The sequence below is a fragment of the Hordeum vulgare genome, chromosome 1H, assembly GCF_904849725.1.
Source record: "Hordeum vulgare subsp. vulgare chromosome 1H, MorexV3_pseudomolecules_assembly, whole genome shotgun sequence".
In the NCBI taxonomy this organism is placed as follows: Eukaryota; Viridiplantae; Streptophyta; class Magnoliopsida; order Poales; family Poaceae; genus Hordeum; species Hordeum vulgare.
In genome coordinates this window covers 16,428,183-16,447,335 of record NC_058518.1, presented here as the reverse complement: position 1 = coordinate 16,447,335, position 19,153 = coordinate 16,428,183, and the positions used below count along the sequence as shown (strand labels likewise).

General features: G+C 40.8%; 1 protein-coding gene across 1 annotated transcript; it reads left to right on the top strand.

Moving 5' to 3' along the window:
- The first annotated feature begins 3,213 nt into the window (after positions 1-3,213).
- Positions 3,214-7,639, top strand: LOC123449915 (E3 UFM1-protein ligase 1 homolog). The gene is made up of 12 exons (XM_045127319.1): positions 3,214-3,556; positions 3,670-3,750; positions 3,887-3,952; positions 4,064-4,132; positions 4,401-4,490; positions 4,609-4,674; positions 5,337-5,383; positions 5,452-5,515; positions 6,045-6,122; positions 6,218-6,280; positions 6,798-6,890; positions 7,218-7,639. Exons 1-12 carry the CDS (start codon positions 3,251-3,253, stop codon positions 7,320-7,322), a joined length of 1,128 nt encoding a protein of 375 aa, XP_044983254.1. The 5' UTR covers positions 3,214-3,250; the 3' UTR covers positions 7,323-7,639.
- Positions 7,640-19,153: the final 11,514 nt, after the last annotated feature.

The window sequence follows — 19,153 nt, the reverse complement described above, 5'->3', positions numbered from 1 at the left end:
CGCACTAACATAGCATTAGGATGCCAAAATTATTATCAACATCAATATATTATGCACCAGTTCAAGCACAAATCCACCACGTATTGGGTTGCCGTGGCTAATCAGTGAGATCACCAACCTTGAGCTAGGGGATTAGGGAGGAAAGAGCTTTCTGCTAGGATCAAAATTGTTATCAGCCTGTAAAACATCGTCGGGATCCTTACTAGCTAGCCGCCTCCGCTCTCTGCTTGTCGATCGAGTGCTCCGCCTATGCAGTTGTTAGCCTGAAGACATCCTTTAGAGCACCTCTAATAGCAGGGGAGGAATTGCAGTGGAAGGCTCAGACATAGCAGTGAGCAGAAGGTGACTGTCGCATTGCGCATGATTTCCTATGGTATCCCGGTCGATAGATTTCGTTGGTGTTAATGTGGCAATGAGAGAGAGCACTTCGGTCTTTTATGTCAAGCAATTTGCAAAAGTGATTGTTGAAGTGTTTGGGCTAGAGTATTTGAGAGCACTCAATGCTCAAGGGATGGTGAGGCTATTGGATATGAACAAACCTCATGGGTTTCCTGGTATGCTTGACTCCATTAATTGCATGCACTGAAGTTGGAAGAACTGCCCTCCAACTTGACGTGGACAGTTCGAAGGACATAAGAAAGGATGCCACCATCATTCTTGAAGCCATGGCCTATGAGGAGACAAGGATTTGTCATGCATATTTTTGAATGCCCGAGTCTTGCAATGGCATCAATGTGCTCTAGCACCTCTCTTTGCAAAGCTAGACAACGGGGCATTATCAACGATGGATTTCCAAGGAAATGGTCGCACATACAACATGGGCTACTACCTTGCAGATGAGATATATCCAAAGTCGGATACTTTCGTCAAGCCAATTTAAAATCCCTAAGTCAAGAAAGAACTCTACTTTCATAATGCTTAAGTGGCTGCTAGGAAAGATGCGGAGAGGGCTTTTGGGATTTTGCAAGCCTGCTATTGCGCGGGGACTAGCTAGGTTTGGGGATCAAGGGATCCGTTGGACATAATTACAGTTGTGTGATCATTCATAACATGATCATTAAGAATGAGCACGAAGAATATTTACATTACACCTTCTATGAACTCATGGGAAACCCAGTGCGGCCGCGTAGATCGCAAGACCGAGTCCAACACTTTGCCATGACATTAGATATCCCGATACACATGGAGATCTTCAAAAATATCTCATGTACGAGTAGTGCACTTGGTATGGGCAGCAAGACGAGTAGGTTTATCTTTATGTTTGATTTGTGAACTTTGTTGTATAGTTTGATGAATAATTTGTGCTGAATTTGCTGTTGTGGACTCATAAACTATGCAATAGTTTGTTGTTGGGAACAAATGTATTTATTGTTATGTTTGTACTATTTAGTTTGAATTAAATTTAAATGGGTTTGATGTTGACTTGTTGCTATATGTATGCAAATAGTGAGAAGAAATATGTCATGTGACTACTGTTTTCATGCTGCGGTTGGAGATGCACATTTTTTCGTGCCCAAAATACCACTCATTGCTGCCCTAAATTATACTCCAAGCACTTTTATGTGTCCTAAAATAGGAGTTCTATTGGAGATGCTCTTAGATCGACTAGGAGGAGGTCAAGTGTAGGCTGTCGGTGAGAGTAAGGATTAGTACGGTAGCAGAAAGAAACTCCTTGGGGAGCATGGGGTTTAGTCATTAAGTGTTCAATGTGTTGGTGGAGAAATCCTTAATAACTGAGGTAACCCGCCCGGCGGTAAGGGCCTTTGTTGGAGAATATACTCACGATGCAGCTTGCTGATCGGTCGTGAAATTATTTGCATGCGTCCCTCACATCTACACGTTGAGAACACATCATGACAGTGTCTAATAGGACTATGCTGGAAATCAAGAGAAGATCCTAAGAGCAAGTACAAGGTTGTAAGTAAAGTCCTTATGCCTATGCCTATTTCCATTATATTGATCTCTCTCCATACAATTATAACTTGTTCGGTGCGTAAAACCAAAACCTCTTACGAGAACGATAATTTGCTTGAATTAATCATTATCTATTAGCAAAACCTCCTATTGGTTTGATACACACGATCACCCTTCGGAGCAGAGGCGAGGACTTTCTACAATCTGAAACTGCATCAAGGTAATCAACAGCCGCAAGCTCGAATCCCGTCGGTCACATATAACCCACCCCTTTTTGCAATATTTCTTGAACCATTGTGCGAGTCACGGGCGCATCGCAGACCACGCTCACGTCGTAGTATGGCCCCACCCGTTGTAGTCCATTTCCTTAACATTTGGCCCGGGGTCTCACGAGTCATCAAATCTATCTAGTGTTGGCCTCGATTAGAACTACTATGCATGCACGACCATGTCACAACACCCTGGACGCACCACCAGTCTTCTTGGCTCACCTACACCCGTGTGGGTAAAGCTCCGTAGCCGCTATCGTGTCAGTGCAGAGCTAGCACTACACTAGACCCACTCGTCAGTTACAATGGCTAGCTAAGCCTTTGTGCTATTAGTTTCTGGAATTTCTATTTCAATTTATTTGAATTATAAATTTCATGAAATTGATTTAACTTCAAATATTCATATCTTTTAATACGTAGCTTCAAATTAAGCATGTTATATATATGAACCTTTCTCAGAAAGATGTGTAAATGATGAATATGACATTTGCATCCATGTTTGAGCATTATAAATTGTGTGTTCATTTAATATTGCATTAATACACTAATTGAATACTTAATTCATCCTAGCTTAGTTCATTATGATTATCCCACTCTACTTCATTTCTCACCCTATCGTGTGACTTAAGTCTTCTCTCTCCCGGTCATCGAACACCTTAGGATATCGTAGGTTACATGCCAAACTCATTTTTCTATCCCAGGTACACCTTTTTGACCACAAGCTACTCTATCTCCTCTAGCAAGTTATTCCCATTGCCTTCATGGTTCAATGAAGATACCAAATGAAGTATGGTGTAGAAGAGAACAACATGGAGCGAGAGATATTCGTCAACTCTGCATTTCTTTTTCCTCTTACCTCATTTTGGATCTTTAGGTGAGACCCCTGTTGTGTGGTGTCTATTGTAACAACCCGGGGTAGTACCCTAAAATAGTTTTTTTGCTATTTTATTTTTGCATCATTTAATAGGCTTTTGGGGATTCATTTGACCCTCTTAGCTTCTGGCCCGACCAGCAGAGTGCGCAGCCCATTTGCTCCCTCTCCCCCACACAGCCCATACGGCCCATCCATGAGTCGACCTCCACCTGTCCCCTCTCCTGTGTCGTCTTCTCCTCTCCAGTCCAGTGAGGAGAGAGATCCAGAGACGCATGTGCCGGCCGGCCGACACCAGCGAGCAACCACCGCCGGCGTTTTCTTCGTGACCGGGAGCCCCGCCTGCGCGACCCCTTCCTCCACCCGGACGACCTCGAGCTCGGGCGCCTCCACGCCGTCGAATCGCTCGACTTTTCCTCCTCTTCGGTCTGATCGCCGTCACCGTTCAAATTCGCCGCCGGCAGACCTCCTCCGCCCCTTTCGGCTACGCCAGCATCACCAGGTGAACATCCGAGCTAAAAACCCCAACCTATCCCCCTCGATTCCATCTCCGCGAGCCAATTAAATTAGTACCGTCTTCTCACCTGAGGCCAATTGCTTATTGATGCATGGCAGAGGAAAATGAGCACCATGCTGTCAGAAAATGCTGAAAGGAGGCCAAGTGTGCTTGATAACCTGCAAAAGCAGCTAGATGAGGTGATCTGCTTTTGCATCCCAATTACTTTGTGCTTTCGTTCTATATAAATATCATTTAAAATTGTTCGCTATTGCTAGATTGCTTTCCTGCATTTCTATTCTGGTGCCCGACCGTATTATTCTTTGTCGCCGTCAGGCTGTCCTCGATATGCAACTCTATGGAAAAGCTCTAGATGCGTTTGAGGACGATCCTGCTACCTCTGTAAGCTGCTACAACAGCCTATGGGCATCGTTCTCACAAGATAGCTTGATACTCAATACGTCAGCAGCCTTTATTTACGGACCTTTTAATTACCTGTTTTCTCGTTTCCAGGGCATATTACACAATCATCTGCTAACAACCATGGGTACTCCAATAGTCGACAAGATTTTATTTAGTCTGGTAACTTCTATAAGCTCACACAGTGGAGTTGCCTGCAAGATTATATTTCATAAATAGTTTTGTGATGTCTCCGTTTTGGCTTTAATTTTACCCTTGCAACTGAACCCTTCAAATAACATGCAGCCCTGATTGTCGTACTTCCCTACTTGTGATCTTTCTTGCGCGACAAACTAAGAAACTTTGACTAGCTTATGAATTGTAATCTGAAAAAGGTTTTGTAACCTACTTCTCTGACTAGCACATGTACTTTGCACTGAACTACCGATAGGATAAGGACAACAAATTGAAGAATGGAATGGAGTTTGAAGACAGTGAAGAACAGCATGTTCAGCTGAGCACCACTGAGCGTACTTTTCTGGTACAGTTCACTTATTTCATTTTTCCATATGTTATGTAATGTTTTCCTTTGTCAATCCTGAATGAAAATGTCATTTTGCTTAACTTTGTGGATTGCTCTTTGTGAAAAAATAAATCAGGCAAAGGATCTTCCAGGGCAATTGTCATCGAAGGCTCAAGCTTTAGTCGAAGCACTGGAGGGAAAGGTTTGTCTGTAACCAAGAAATATTGTTTGATGAATGATTGAAGCCTTGAAGTCCTTAGTTCTGTATTTTTGTTGTTCTGAATCTAGTATGCATAACAGCTTAAATTCTGGTAATATGTTAGCACCTACATTTAACAACCTAACATACCACAAAAACTTTAGTCGGGGTCTCTGGGGTTGAGCAGACATTTAAACGATTAACATGATAAAATAGTATACATTTTTGAGGCAATAAAGGAGAGACAGACCCAGTGCATAGAAGCTCCCACACATGGGGTTTGGGGAGGGATTATAGGAACCTAGTCTTTACCCCCCTGCAAAGTGCAGCAGAGAGGCTGGTTCGAACCCAGGACCTCTTGGCACGATTGGGGAGGACTTCACCACTGCGCCAGTCCTACATATAGATGAAGTTCTTCCATGAAGCTTCCTGCATTATGTTGATCACCAGATTGCCAAAGATGCTATGTTGTAAATACTCAACATTCACAATTTCTTGTATGCCGCCTATATCCTGTAAAACATGCTGTCATTCTGTAGACTAACTACGGAATACACTAAATAACAAAAGAATAAGGTACTGTTGCTATGTCTTTGAGATCCACAACTTAAATATCACAGGACTTTGTAGCTCTTTCTAACCTTTTTTCTCAAAATCCACAACAGCGGTTTGATTCATTTATGGACGCCTTAAGAGATACAGCAGAGGAAAGGTAACATTTTATTTTGTACTTGATTTCAGCATTGGCTGGATTATCAAAGTGCCTACTCTCTTTTTCAGTGGTTTCTTATTTAAGAAGCTTGAGGAAAGACTTGAGCGATCAATGCTGCATTCCTACCGCGAGGTATGTTCTTGGTATCTTCTATCTTGATGGTAGCACCACAGATCTGGAAAACCAGTCAGAACCGACTTTCTCGATCTGGGCCTGACAGGTTTTTAGTTTTTGCTGGTTTAGGCCCAAAACGTTCCCCTTTGTTCCCCAGTTCAGGTGGAATGAGTATATTATCAGTTCATCACACATTTGATATGCCCCAAACACTAATTGTTTCTTGTGTTCTCATATTCTAAACTTTTGCAAACCGCTCAAATAACCTGAACCATTTTGGTAGCACTTTTTAAAACCCTGTCTTACAGTATGATCTCTGTTTCTATGAAAATATGGTATTTTCCACGTTTAAAAAGAAGACAAAATAGTGCAAGTACAGAATAGCAGAATGCAAGTTAAAATCATCATGATAATATAAATTTAACAACATTGTTAGACTCGTAGGCGCTCTTATAGATTGGTAGGGTGTGAATTCATACATGCTAAGTTTCTTTATGGATGAATTCTAGTGCTAATTATTTGACACCTTAATTTCTATGAATTGAAGGATTTGATAGCACAAGTTTCTTCAGAGACTGATCCAGTTTCCTTCCTCCCAAAAGTTGTCGCTCTACTTTTTCTCGAGGTTTGCTTGATTGTATCTTTCCTGAAATAACACTCCTGCTTTCTCTCTGTATTTATAGGCTGACCGGAGAAACATCATTTTTGAATATTTTGTAGGCACACAACAAGGCTCTTCAGGTACCTGAAAGGGCTGTTGGTGCTGTCAGCACACTACTGAAGGTATTTTTTTATTTGCAGTCGCTTTAAAATGCCCTAATGGTAAGTGCCATATGTGTGGCACGAAGCAATCCGGTCCTGACGTTTTTTACAAATAAAATTGCCATCCGAAAAAGAAAATCAAACCCCCAAAAAACTGAAACTTGCCATCCGAACAGGAAGTTGCCATCCTCGGGTCCCTAAACTTGCCATCCAAAACTTTCGGAGTTGCCATGTGTTTGTGCCACACGTGTGACGCTTATCAGGGTCCTTAAAATATACTTAATGCAAGTCAAGTAGCATATGTTAATTTTTAGCAACCGTATCCTGATCACAGAATCTTTGATATTATTTGTCTGATATGTTGAAACAGCATAACATATATAATTCCTATACGTAGCTCCATGGCCCTACGAGTATTTCCAGAAACTAGTGTTAACCATCAAATTCCTACTGACTTTTGGATCGATGATTCAGATAACACTGTTAATTTTTAGCCAAATCCCTACCTGTCTGATCATCTGTAGCCCCTATTTTTCAGGACAAGCTACCGGCTTCAACCTTCAAGGTTTTAACTGAATATCACGCCACCACCGTGAAACTTCTCGCACTACAAGATGCTGCTACCGGTGATGTAAGTCCCCTCCAACAATTTCGAATACATCGCTGCTCACTGCTGTGTGTATTAGAAAAGGATTAGTTGGTTATCCTTCCATAACTTTCATCTGGTTTTTCTGCCCTGAACTCTATACATGTATTCTTACTTTCTATTTCATGCTCTCCCCATTTACCCGAAATCCTCTGCTATAGTTAAACAGTAACTACATTGGATTCTTGCATTAACATTTCTTTTGTCGGTATCGCTCATCTGCCGTATGGAAAAACTACAAAATAACTTGGACTACTGTCTTCTTTACTCATGATTTTCGCAATCATGCATTGTCTCGTCTTTGCCCTGCAGGAAGACGATTGCACATCGGACCGAATGCTGGAGAAGAAGGAAGACCTGGAAGAGAGGCTGATGCCAGAACTGAAATCCCTGGCCCTCGGCACAAGCAAAGAGTGAGCAGAAAAAATCGTGTTCATGGTACACCATGCCCTCGTGTAAATACACAGATCTATCTATCTATCTACCTATCCTTGGAACTGGAGCAAGGGATGCAAGCAGCCACCCTGCGATCCTTGTCAACTTAGTGCAAGCATTCACTTGAATCCAGGGTACTAGTGTGTCGGTTGCATGCTTGCGTCGCGAGCTCGTTTGATGCACTCTGGTCTCCCCATTTCTGAAGCAAAGAAACCATGTGTGTAATGCACTGTGTATATTCTAGGGGTTTGTGTGACAGCAGAATCAACTTCTTAATTCTTTAACGAGCAACCACAGCACTTTCTGAACAGTGATTGCAAGCAAATATTTTTCGAGAACCTTTTATCTGGTGATCAACTAGACATACATTCTTCTCTTCAAGTGCCACACGAACATCCGTGTATGAGTTGGCTGCAAATGCCCGTCACGACAATCCTCCATTTGAATGCACATGACATTTTCCATACACTTTAGCTATACGTAGGTTGCCTGAAAATTAATTTTGGACCAGTCGATTTTTTTGGCCATTGATTTTTTTTTTTTGGCTTTGAGATTTATACTATACCATTAGCTTGCTTAGATTTTGTTTTTTGACTGGCGACATATTTGGGTGAGTCAACTTACTACTGGGCCGAAGCCCACTTGTGCCACCCAACCCTCCCCTCTGCCCCTTTGTTTTTGTTTCATAGATTTTTTATGTGTTTCTCCTTTTAATTTTTGTTATTTTTTATCAGTTGGATTTTATTCTTTTCTTTGTAAGTATGTTTGGGTGTTTGGTGAGTGTAAATATATACTTGTAGATACTATATAATATGTGCGGAAGTTACACTATCATATGATTGTTGTTTGTATACTACAAAAGGTGTAATTTTAGTGCAAAGTTGTGTGCAAGTATTTTTAACTATTTCATTATCTTCAAGATAAATACCAATGGCACTAATTCATTGTTATTATAAAACATTACTATTTCTATTTTGATCTAGTTATTATTTCATTTTCTTTCTTCATTACGGGTCATATTGATGCCATTGATTCATTGCTTCTTAGGATTTTTTTTTGCGAAAGTTTCAGTATTATATGCTTATTTTTGCGTATTTTTAAAAAGCACAATTTTTTTGTATACTGTTGCAAATTTTGTCAAATTTTGTTTCAGATATTTTAACTTTATTTTTTTTTCTCAAAAGTTAATACCGATGCCAACAATTCAATTTTTTCTTAGAAAACCTCATTCTTTTGCTTTTATTTTAGTTGTTTCATTTTCTTTCTTCCTAAACAGTAATACCAAAGCCACAAGTTTATTCTTTCCTAGAAAACTTCATTATTTTGATTTGATTTAGTTTCTATTTCAATTTCTATCTGCTTTAATGGTAATAGCATGCCACTAATTCTTTCGTTCTTAGAATACCTCATTTTTACGTTCTACTATTATATAGTTATTTTTGCATATTATAGAAAAATGCAATTTATGTGTAAATTTTGTGCAAATTTATCATTCTTTTCTTAAAGGTTTATACATATGCGACAAATTCATTCTTTCCTAGAAAACTTTTTTATTTTGATTTTATTTGTTTTTTTCAGTTTCTATTTGCGTTAATGGTAGTATGTATTCCACTAATTCATTCGTTCTTAGGAAACTTCCTTTTTATGAAAATTCCACTATTATATAGTTATTTTTGCATATTATGGAAAAGTGCAATTTATGTGCAAAGTTTATCATTATTTTCTTAAAGGTTTATACGAATGCGACTAATTCATTCTTTCCAAGAAGACTTCATTATTTTGATTTTTTTTAGTTTTTATTTCAATTTTTGTCTGCCTTATTGGTAGCACATATGGCACAAATTCATTCGTTCTTAGGAAACTTTTTGTTTTACGAAAATTCCACTATTGTATACTTATTTTGCATATTATACAAAAGCGCAATTTATGTGTAAATTTTATCCTTTTTTCCTTAAATGTTTATACGAATGCCACCGATTCTTTCTTTCTTAGAAGACTTCATTATTTGACATTAGTTTTATTCTCTTTCCTTTTCTTTAAGGGTAATAGCAATGTCGCTTATTCATTCGTTCAAATGAAACTTCATTTTTGTGAAAATCCCACCATGATATGCTTATCTTTCATATTACGGGATAGCGCATTTAAAAAAAATTATGTGTAAATTTTGTCATTATTTGTTCCAATTTTTTCTTAAAGGGTAATATCAATGCCACTAATGCATTTTTTCTTAGGAAGCTTCATTATTTTGTTTTTGTTTTTTTACTTTAATATATTAGTATAGGGAATGAGAATGCTAGGGAAAGTAGAAGTTCTATGTTGTATTATGTTACACATAGGTGCATAATATTAGTTTTTCTTTTCTTTTTAAATGTTTGTTTCTTTCATTTGGGATTAAGAGTGTGACTACGTACAAACATGTGATTGATCATTAGCACTAAAATAAGATAGAAGTATTGATGTCGTCATGTGGGAGCATTAAGTACAAATCTTTATTTAACAGATTACAATTGAAGTCACTCGTATATACGAGCATACATTTACCCATATAAACACACGCACACACATCCCACCCTTATGAGCAACTTCAAAAGACTGAACTGACACTTCATCTTGAGATTGACGAAATCGACACGGACGCCTTCATAGTCGACGAGAACGTTTCCTCTCACTAAACGCACATTGTTGAAAGGCCTAGAATAATTTAAAAAAAATGCAAGCACCAATGTTAAATTTAGGATTTAAACTCTGATGAATAGGAAATACCACAATCCTTCTCACCATTCAACCATGCATTGGTTTACAAGTAGAAAGGTTTTTTTTTCCGAACCATAGCAAATACAGAGCTTTCACCAAGTCCCATACAGTGTAAAAGCCCCGCCCACCTATGAGCTAGCCTGCTACGTTTGTGTTGGACGAACATGATTGGAGAGGAACAACACAACACGCTCGACCAGGTCCGTGAGAGCAAATACAACCATCCGACCCAAACGGATGATGATTTTGTTTTTTTTTCATTTGGGTGCCGCCAGCTCGGCGTCCGTTTAATTTTTATTTTGGGTCGACCATGCATCCAACGCAGGTGACCTATTTTATGTCCGCGTGCAAATTTAAAAGGGCAACGACGATGCCGCTCATCAAAGTTCATCACACAGCTTTGCTGGCACGTTTGCCAGCGGCCGGCACACATGAAAGCACTCAAAAAAGATTTATAGTTCGACCACACTATCCCGACCGGTGGTCATGCCAGCATGCTTGCTGGCATAAAAAAAGGATGGTGCCTGCGGCCATTGATCAGTCCTCGTTGAACTTGAGCATGTTGGCCTGCATCTTCTCGAACCATGGTCTCTTCCTCGATATGGTGTTGAGGTCCACCTTCATGATCTCCACCCCGTCATCATGCTAGCGAGGGAAACTTCTTTCGCCTTGGTCTTAACATTGGGGGCCGTGATCTCGAGCATCCTCGCTTGCTTCTCCGCCTCCATCTCGGACATTTTTTTGCTTGCTTCTTCGCCTCCATCTCGAACCTCCTCCTTTGAATCTCCATGAAGACGTTCACATGATCTTCCTTGTCTTTCCGGCGCTTCTCCTCCCTTGAGTTTTTCTTGATCATCATGCCCTCCATGGTAGTGATCAAGGCGTTGTACGTCGCGTCCCGCTTGTCCTCCTTCTTGGAGTTGGATGATTAGATGAACCGTTATATTCCTAGCCCATCAGGGTTTAAATTCTAGTTCTCGCATTTATTTGTAAATTTATTATACGATTTTCGGCGATGCACATTCACACTAGTAGAAAACAGGACAATTAGTCCCGGTTTCAAAGGGCCTTTAGTCCCGGTTTTATGACCGGGACTAAACAATCGGGACAAAAGGTCGAAACTTTTAGTCCCGGTTGTGTTACGAACCGGGACTAAGAGCAACAGACCCTGTATAATTACGACCTGCAAACGCGTTTTACAGTTCGACGAAGTGGGGTTTTGCGGGACGAAATGTTGCGCTGCAGAACAAAACCCGTATAATCAAACTGCATAATTTGAAATAAAAACATTCGCGGGCGAAATTGGAACCACAGTCATTGAGAGATTTACATAGAACATGATCATATAAACTACATTCAGACTGCATCACTTACTAGAGGGGGGAAGAGGTAAAGCAAACCTACTGGAGCTCATCGGAGCTCACCAGAGCTACTATCTATCCTACTGCATTATGCAAAATTGAGCTCATCGGAGTCGAGCTCGTGCAGTAGTAGATGCGTGGTGCGCTCCGTTGTCGTCCTTGTCGGAGGAGAGCTCGACGTAGATGCGCTTCTGCGCAGTCGTTTCGCGGCGCCACTCCTCCACCTTGTGGCCAAAGGCGAGGGCCGACGCGACACCCTGCTCGTAGAGCACGGTGTCGATCTCCTCCTCCCTCCGACGACACTGCTGGTCCTCTTTCGCCTCTCGTGCACTCCGCGCCAGCAGCTCGGGCAAAAGGCTATCCTCCTCCGTCGGAGGGAGGAAATCCTCCGGTCCGACGACGGCCCCGGCAAGTCGCTCCGGCACCGCCTCCGGCTCCATCTTCACCGACGGGAGCTCTTCGAGCTCCCTCTTCACCGGGGGGAGGGAGGAGCACGAGCGCGACCTCGATGCCTCGAAGGAGCTGCCGGAGAAGAGGCGGCCGCGCGCGCGGTCCTACTCCTCTGTTTCGCGACGGAGGAGCGTCGGCGGCGGCGTACGGCCCCACTGCGTGTACCGGCGGGCGGCGCGCTTACGGGCGGCGTCGGATCGGACACAACGAGCCCTCTCGGGGTCATCGTTCCTACGGCGACCGGAGCTGGCCATCAAGGGCGGTGGAATAGAGCGGCTACACGGCGAAATGGAGGCGCGTGACGGTGGATTGGAGGCGCCGGCGGTGAGGTGGGGGGACTTTTCACGGCGGCGGAGGGATAGGGTTTCGACCCGCATCCAGCGGTTGAACCCGCAGATATAGCGGTCGAGCGCTCGCGTTTACGGGCCACCGCAAAAGTTTTACGGGTCGGGCCGCGTTTACAGTATCTGCTCTGGCAGGAAAAATAGCCCAAACCCGTATAGTCATCGGAATTTTACAGTTCCGACGATTATACGGGGTCTGCTAGAGATGCTCTAAAGGCCCTCCACTTGGAGGCTGGGCTGGAGGACCTTTAGTCCCGTTTGGTGTTACCAACCGGATTTTCTTTGATTTTTTTTCTGATTTTGAAATCTTTCAATTATTTGACAATTTAATCACTAATCACTAACTTCCCGTCCGGCCACCCATCCTCTCACTGCTCCAACCCAAACACGCTTAACTTTCTAGTTCTATTTCCACTAGTTTCCAAGTCTGCACTTGTTGTTTTTCTGACAATACTAAGCTATCAATTCTATTAACCCTTAGGTCCTGATGTCACATGATTTAATTTTTTGAATTAAAAATAATTATTAAAATAAACACCAATGATTGACAAAAACAATAATTAATTTTAAAACATAAAAAACTTCAAAAAATACAATTTTTTAAAGAAAACTCAAATAATTCTCAAAAAGCATAAAAAACAAAAAAATCCAAAATAACTAAAAAGTTCAAAATAAAATAAGTAATAACAATATTGAATTTCAATGAAAATAAAATAAATAATATTTTTAATGCCATTTATTCATTTAATATGGCATAATTAATATCTTTTAATCTATAAATCAAAAATCAACAAATAATTTATCCATTATTATAAGAAAAATGTGAGGAATACAAATATGACATCATTTAAAAAAATTAAAATCTGAATTATCATTCTATTCGAATTAAAAAAATCTAAAATCTAAAAGAATTAAAAATGTTTTATAAAAATAAACTACTTATTTAATTAATTTATGTTATATGTATCATAACAATCCTATTAAGCCCTTAAGCATGATGTCACACGTTTCACCATTTGAGTTTGAAACTATTATTCTAAATAATAATTATTATTTAGTAACACTACTATTTATTGAATAAGTAGTTTGACCAAAAATAAAAAAAAACTTAGATTGAGGATAACTTTTTTCCTTTCGGAATTTGAGGATTCAAAAAATTTACAAAATAGCCTACAACGATTGCCATAGGAACCGGTTTCTTGTGCTGAATATTTTGATATATTAAACTTTTTTTGAGCTAAATGACCGGCAAATTAAAAAGCACTATAAATGAACTCTGAAAAGGCTGAAACTTGGCATGGTATCATCATTTCATTCACATAGCATGTGTTCAAAAGTTGACAAGGTTACGACAAAAACTGAATGCATTTCGTGTATAAACTGAACAATCTCTTTCGAAGTATCAAGGCTTCGAACGAAAGCTTAAGTTTTATGAAGACATTTTATTTTTTAAACTTATTTTAACTCCACACTTTGTGTGTTTGACTGCTTTCAATATGCATCATTTAAAGTCACGTCATCAATTTTCAACCATTTCTGACTTCATTTACAATATTTCATGCATTTAACGATTTTTTGAGCTAAATGACCATAAATTTGAAAAGTACTACAAATGATCTCTGAAAAGGCTGAAAGTTGGCAATATGCGAGTATGACAAGTATGGCTGATAGTTTTCTGCATGTAGCTCAACAGGCGGACATGACAATATGCCTCTCTCTGACATATGCGTACACATCACACTCATTAATAATCGTTTCTAGCGAGAAGCCTTAGCTGCATAGAGCGATCAGTCATTAATTAGCATATGCCAGTCTTTTGAGTATAATACATGTGTATTTACACTTGTGTACATTGGAGATGTTATATTTTGTTGTGTGCGTGTGCACAGCTGCGTGTTTGTGAGTGCGCGTGTTAGAGTGAGAGAAGAGAGAGAGAGAGAGATTGGGAGGCGACACAACACACAACCAACTCGTGATGCAATATTACATATTTACTTGTAGAGACATGAATAATATCTAATATTTTAGTTCTGTTGTTTGAACATTGAGTGCATGTAGGAAGAAAATTTATATGCAATATGTGTGCAAAAATTTTCTGTTAGCATAAATTCCAAATATATATGTTTGTTCCTACTATATGCATTTGAGGACAACATCTTCAACGAGTACCCCCCAAATAGTGATTACAATATTTCGCATAATACAAATCCATGGGTGTGAATGCAAAGACCGGAATGATAATTAACGTAGCAAGATTCATGTAATGCCACAAGTTAAGCCTAGTTGAACGAGTCGCCCAGGTATTATTTTTATTTTGAGAGTCTGGATAGTATGTTAGTGCAGATATTTTGGACCCATGGGAACAATGGGCAAAGTAAACAAAGATGGTGATGAGACCGAAGCCGATCATGGGCTACTGTATATCATATGGTAATAAATCCTCACAAGTAGAAGCCCTATAAATTTGCTCCAGAACGAAAGGTCTATGCACCAACCAAATCCAGGAGTCTTCATCTCATCTTGTAGTAGAAGTAGTAGCACGATGAGCACCGGCAAGACATCCTGGCCCGAGCTGGTGGGCACGCAGACAAATCCAGGGCTGGTGATCATCAACCACGACCGGCCGGATCTCCAGATCGTGCTGCTGCAGGTGGGCAGCACCGTCAGCCCACCGGGGTTTCACGCTGAGCGTGTTGCAGTCTTCTTCGATGAGCAAACTGGCCTCATCGCAGCCGTTCCTGCAGTCGGTTAACTCCATCATCTAGCCCCGGTGCCCGCAAGTGTCATGGAGTTATTTGTAGTATCGCTCTTTTGCTCATGGATACTGCAATAATATGTTATGGATTGAATAAACAGTTATCTGTAAAGAATAATGATGACTAGAATGATTTTTTTTCTTCGAAAAGGAGGCATCGTCCCGGCCTCTGCATCGAGCGATGCATGCAGCCATTTATTAAGTACAGTAACAGTTCAACAGAAAGTACAAAGTAGACCGAAAAACTGCGAAAATAAATTACATGGCGATCAACGCCAAGACCGATGGTAAAAATAGGCGTAGTTGACTAAATCGCTATTCTATCAGCATGACGCCATCCAAATCGGTTGAAGATAGCCCGAGCTACCATCTTTCATCGGGCACATCCAGTAACCAAAGGCTCCCTGATTACCACAAGAGTGAGTAAGGACCACATGCGGATCAAGGTGGTAGCCCTGAAGGTGACCTGCAAAAAGTTGATACATTGTTGTCTATTAAAAACTAGGTCATTTCTACAATTCCATATAGCCCACAAAAGTGCAGAGATTCCAACTCGAAATAGTTTGGTGAAAGAAACATTAACCCCGTCCAGCCATGTCCCAAATAACATGTTAATGCTAGTAGGCGGGGAAATATTAAAAGTGATATGTATTGAGCGCCATAAGATTTTAGCCATAGGGCAGTCCAGAAAGAGGTGTTTAATTGATTCAGGCGACTGACAAAAGCTACATCGTCGATTTCCTTTCCAATGTCGCTTGGCCAAGCTATCCTTAGTTAAAACAACTCCTTTGTGAAGAAACCACAAAAATATTTTTATCTTAAGGGGAACTTTGACCTTCCAAATATGCCTCGATTTTGGGATAATTGAATTATCAATAAAATGGTCATACATTGATTTGACCGAGAATGTACCATTGGAGGTCAGCCTCCATGTAATACAATCAGGATCATCAGAAAGACTAACATCCATTAACCTTCTGACTAGATGTAGCCATGTAACCCATCTATTGTCAATTAGGGATCTGCGAAACTAAATGATGACTAGAATGATGCTTCTTGTCAAATATATATACATATGTCTTCTTTTCTTATTATATATGATTTTCTCTGAATTATGTCTTTTCGTGTGTAACATAATTTACGAAATTGTACAATTTGACTTATAATTTTTTCATGAGAGAATTCCTTATTTTGTCCAACTATATCCCTCAATTACTTCGCGAGGGTGTACACATTGCCCTCTATGTCCCTCGATTACTGTATTATACATCACCTTCTATACTCCTATGACATTTAGTAACATACTTACCAATGGCACAACCGTCTTTCAGGCCTCACGTTACATGGTTAGTAGCAAAAATTGACAAAGATGTCATCTTAGCAGAAAAATTTAAACTGAGTGCCAAATAGGCGTTCCATGAACAAATAGGGAAGCATGTTTTTATGGTCTGAATAAGGAATATTTCATTTTTCATTGGTACGATGTTTTTGTGTGTCACACCTAGCCACATATCAACTGTAACAAGTGGTTCTTTTTTCTTTGTCCTCAATCATATTTTTTTAGTTCCAACAAAATTTACAAAACAAGTATGAACATATCCAAAGACACATATGCAACCATATACTAGTATCACTAAATCTGAAATCAAATATGTTTTCTTATATTGAGACATATGATGTGCATACTATTGTGTTGGTATGTAGACCCGTATAGGTAATTTGTTGTTACAACAGTGCTCCGGTACAAGGGCTGAATTGCTATCCGGCAAAACTCACAACCCCTTCGTTTTCCTCTCCCAGGATCTCGTTTTCTCAGGCCACCAATTTTTTGATGTGACACACCTTAACTATTACTTTCTCGGGCTCTGAAATACAGGCCTATAAATTTGGGAGGAAGTCAAAGGGTGCATAGTTTGATTATGTTTGTTGGAAAACCAATCAATAACTAAAATATTGAATTTATAAAATATAAAATATATATTTATCGCTCGTCTAATGATATTTATTTGACACATCATTCTTCTTCAAAGGTTTGCTATAAACTTGGTCAAAGTTTGCACCTTTTCAGAAACAAGGCGAGAAACTATTAAGTGACATGGAATAATGGATAAGCTCTGGTTAACTTATGAAGTGTTAATCTCTGTGCAATAGTGCTAGTTGATTGTAAACTAACAATACTAAGGGAAAAACATATCAAGCCGAGTGGTTTCAGCGTATGCGGAGTACTATTTGTCGGGTACTCGGTTTATACACCTCTATGCCGAGTATACTATAAAGAGCACACGACAAAAGTCGGAGCATCGGTATCACACACCAAGCCGAGCACAACTAAAAATGCGCTCGGCTTATATCAAGTGCTTGGCTTATAGACGAGCCTCGGCATTGTGGATGTCACATGGCCATCCTTGATAGGCTTAACGTCGAGCCTTTGTTTTTGCCTTAGGCGAGTATGCTGGGTACTCGGCATCGGGCTGTGATTCTTGTAGTGCAAGGTGCTCATTAATTTTATTTTGCAAAGTAAATAGTAGGAAATAATACATACTGCAATTCTTAAAAAAAGTTAACAAACTGTAGTGATAACTTGTGTCGACTAAACAGCCTGGCTATTTTGTGAGCAAACGATCCATCCAGAACTGCAGTGATAACATCGAAGCATCACCGGGTCATGCCGATCGCCTTTGTAGTTTGTGTGTCGCCTATAAATCCTTGCAATATCAGAGACCTTCGCAGCCAGACCAGACCCACGAGACCCCTCGCACATCGGCACATGCTGTATATCTGAAGTAGTAATCAGTAGTAACACACATATATATGAGCTCTCCGAAGACATCCTGGCCGGAGTTGGTGGGCAAGCCGGCGACACCGACAGTGACGACGATTAACAGCTAGAGGCCCGACTTGATGACGGAGGTGATCCCGATTGGGACCAGCCCAAGCCCGCACGGGTTCGACTCGACGCGTGTATGTGTCTTCCTCGACCCACGAGACAAGCTTGGCCGTGTTGCAGCTGTCCCTGTTGTTGGTTAGCTCGGAGTTTCTTCTATGGAAGCTACTCTACATAGCAGAGGTGAATTGTATGCCATAGAGACAGGACAGTTGGCGATAGTGCCGGGTGGCGATCATACATGTAGCTACTCGTGTCATTTTTATACTTTATGGATTTTCAAATAAATGGTCCACTGAATAAGTGGTACGGTCAATACAATTCACTTATGTAACTTGCTTGTTCATCGTCACTATGCTAAAACCAGCCGACTCAGTTTTCTGACAGCACGACGGCATGATGACGATGGTGTTCTTCGCCAAACGCTGCCGCAGACGTGACGGAGGAGAAAACGATCTACAGAGAAAGGGGGGGGGGGGGCTGCGTCAAAGGCTAGGTGTGCTGCTGGCCGGCCACCCAAGGGTTTCCCTAGGGGTGCGGGCGACGGCCGAGGGGGCTGCCTTGGCCACCAAGGCAAGGTGCAGCGGTCACCCTAGGGCCAACACTAGCCCTTGGCCGCATGGGCCTCTGGGAGGTGGGGTTGGTGCGCCTCCCTCTCAGCCCATGGGCCCTATGGGGCAGGTAGACCCCGGAACCCTTCCGGCATCTCCAACAAAAACCGATAAGTCTTGGAACTTTTTCGAAACCCGAATACGAACTTCTCATATATAAATCTTTACCTTTGGGTCATTCCAAAGCTCCTCGTCATGTCCGGGGTCTCATCCGTGACTCCGAACAACATCCGGTTATCAACATATATAACTCAACAATACTATATCGTTATCGAACATTAAGTGTGTTGACCCTACAGGTTCGAAAACTATGCATACATGATCGAGACACCTCTAGAGTAAATAACCAATAGCGGGATCTGAATACCTATACTGGTTCCTACATATTCCATGAAAATATTTATCGCTCGAACCACGATGTCAAGGATTTAATCAATATCGTATGCAGTTCCTTTTGTCTAGTGGTATGTTACTTGTCTGAGATTCGATCGTCGATATCTCCATACCTAGTTCTATCTCATTATCGGCATTTCTCTGTACTCGTTCCGTAATAGAAGAACCCGTGACTAACTCGCTGCTTGCGATCTTCTTGTGATGTTGTATTACCGAGAGGGCCCAGAGATATCTCTCCGTTATACGGAGTGACAAATCCCA

Bases quoted from the DNA above. Each gene is read 5' to 3' on its own strand.
- LOC123449915 (XM_045127319.1), top strand. From the start codon at position 3,251: ATGAGTCGACCTCCACCTGTCCCCTCTCCTGTGTCGTCTTCTCCTCTC. The intron at 4,133-4,400 runs GTAACTTCTATA...AACTACCGATAG, and splicing joins ACAAGATTTTATTTAGTCTG to GATAAGGACAACAAATTGAA. The intron at 4,491-4,608 runs GTACAGTTCACT...AAAATAAATCAG, and splicing joins CCACTGAGCGTACTTTTCTG to GCAAAGGATCTTCCAGGGCA.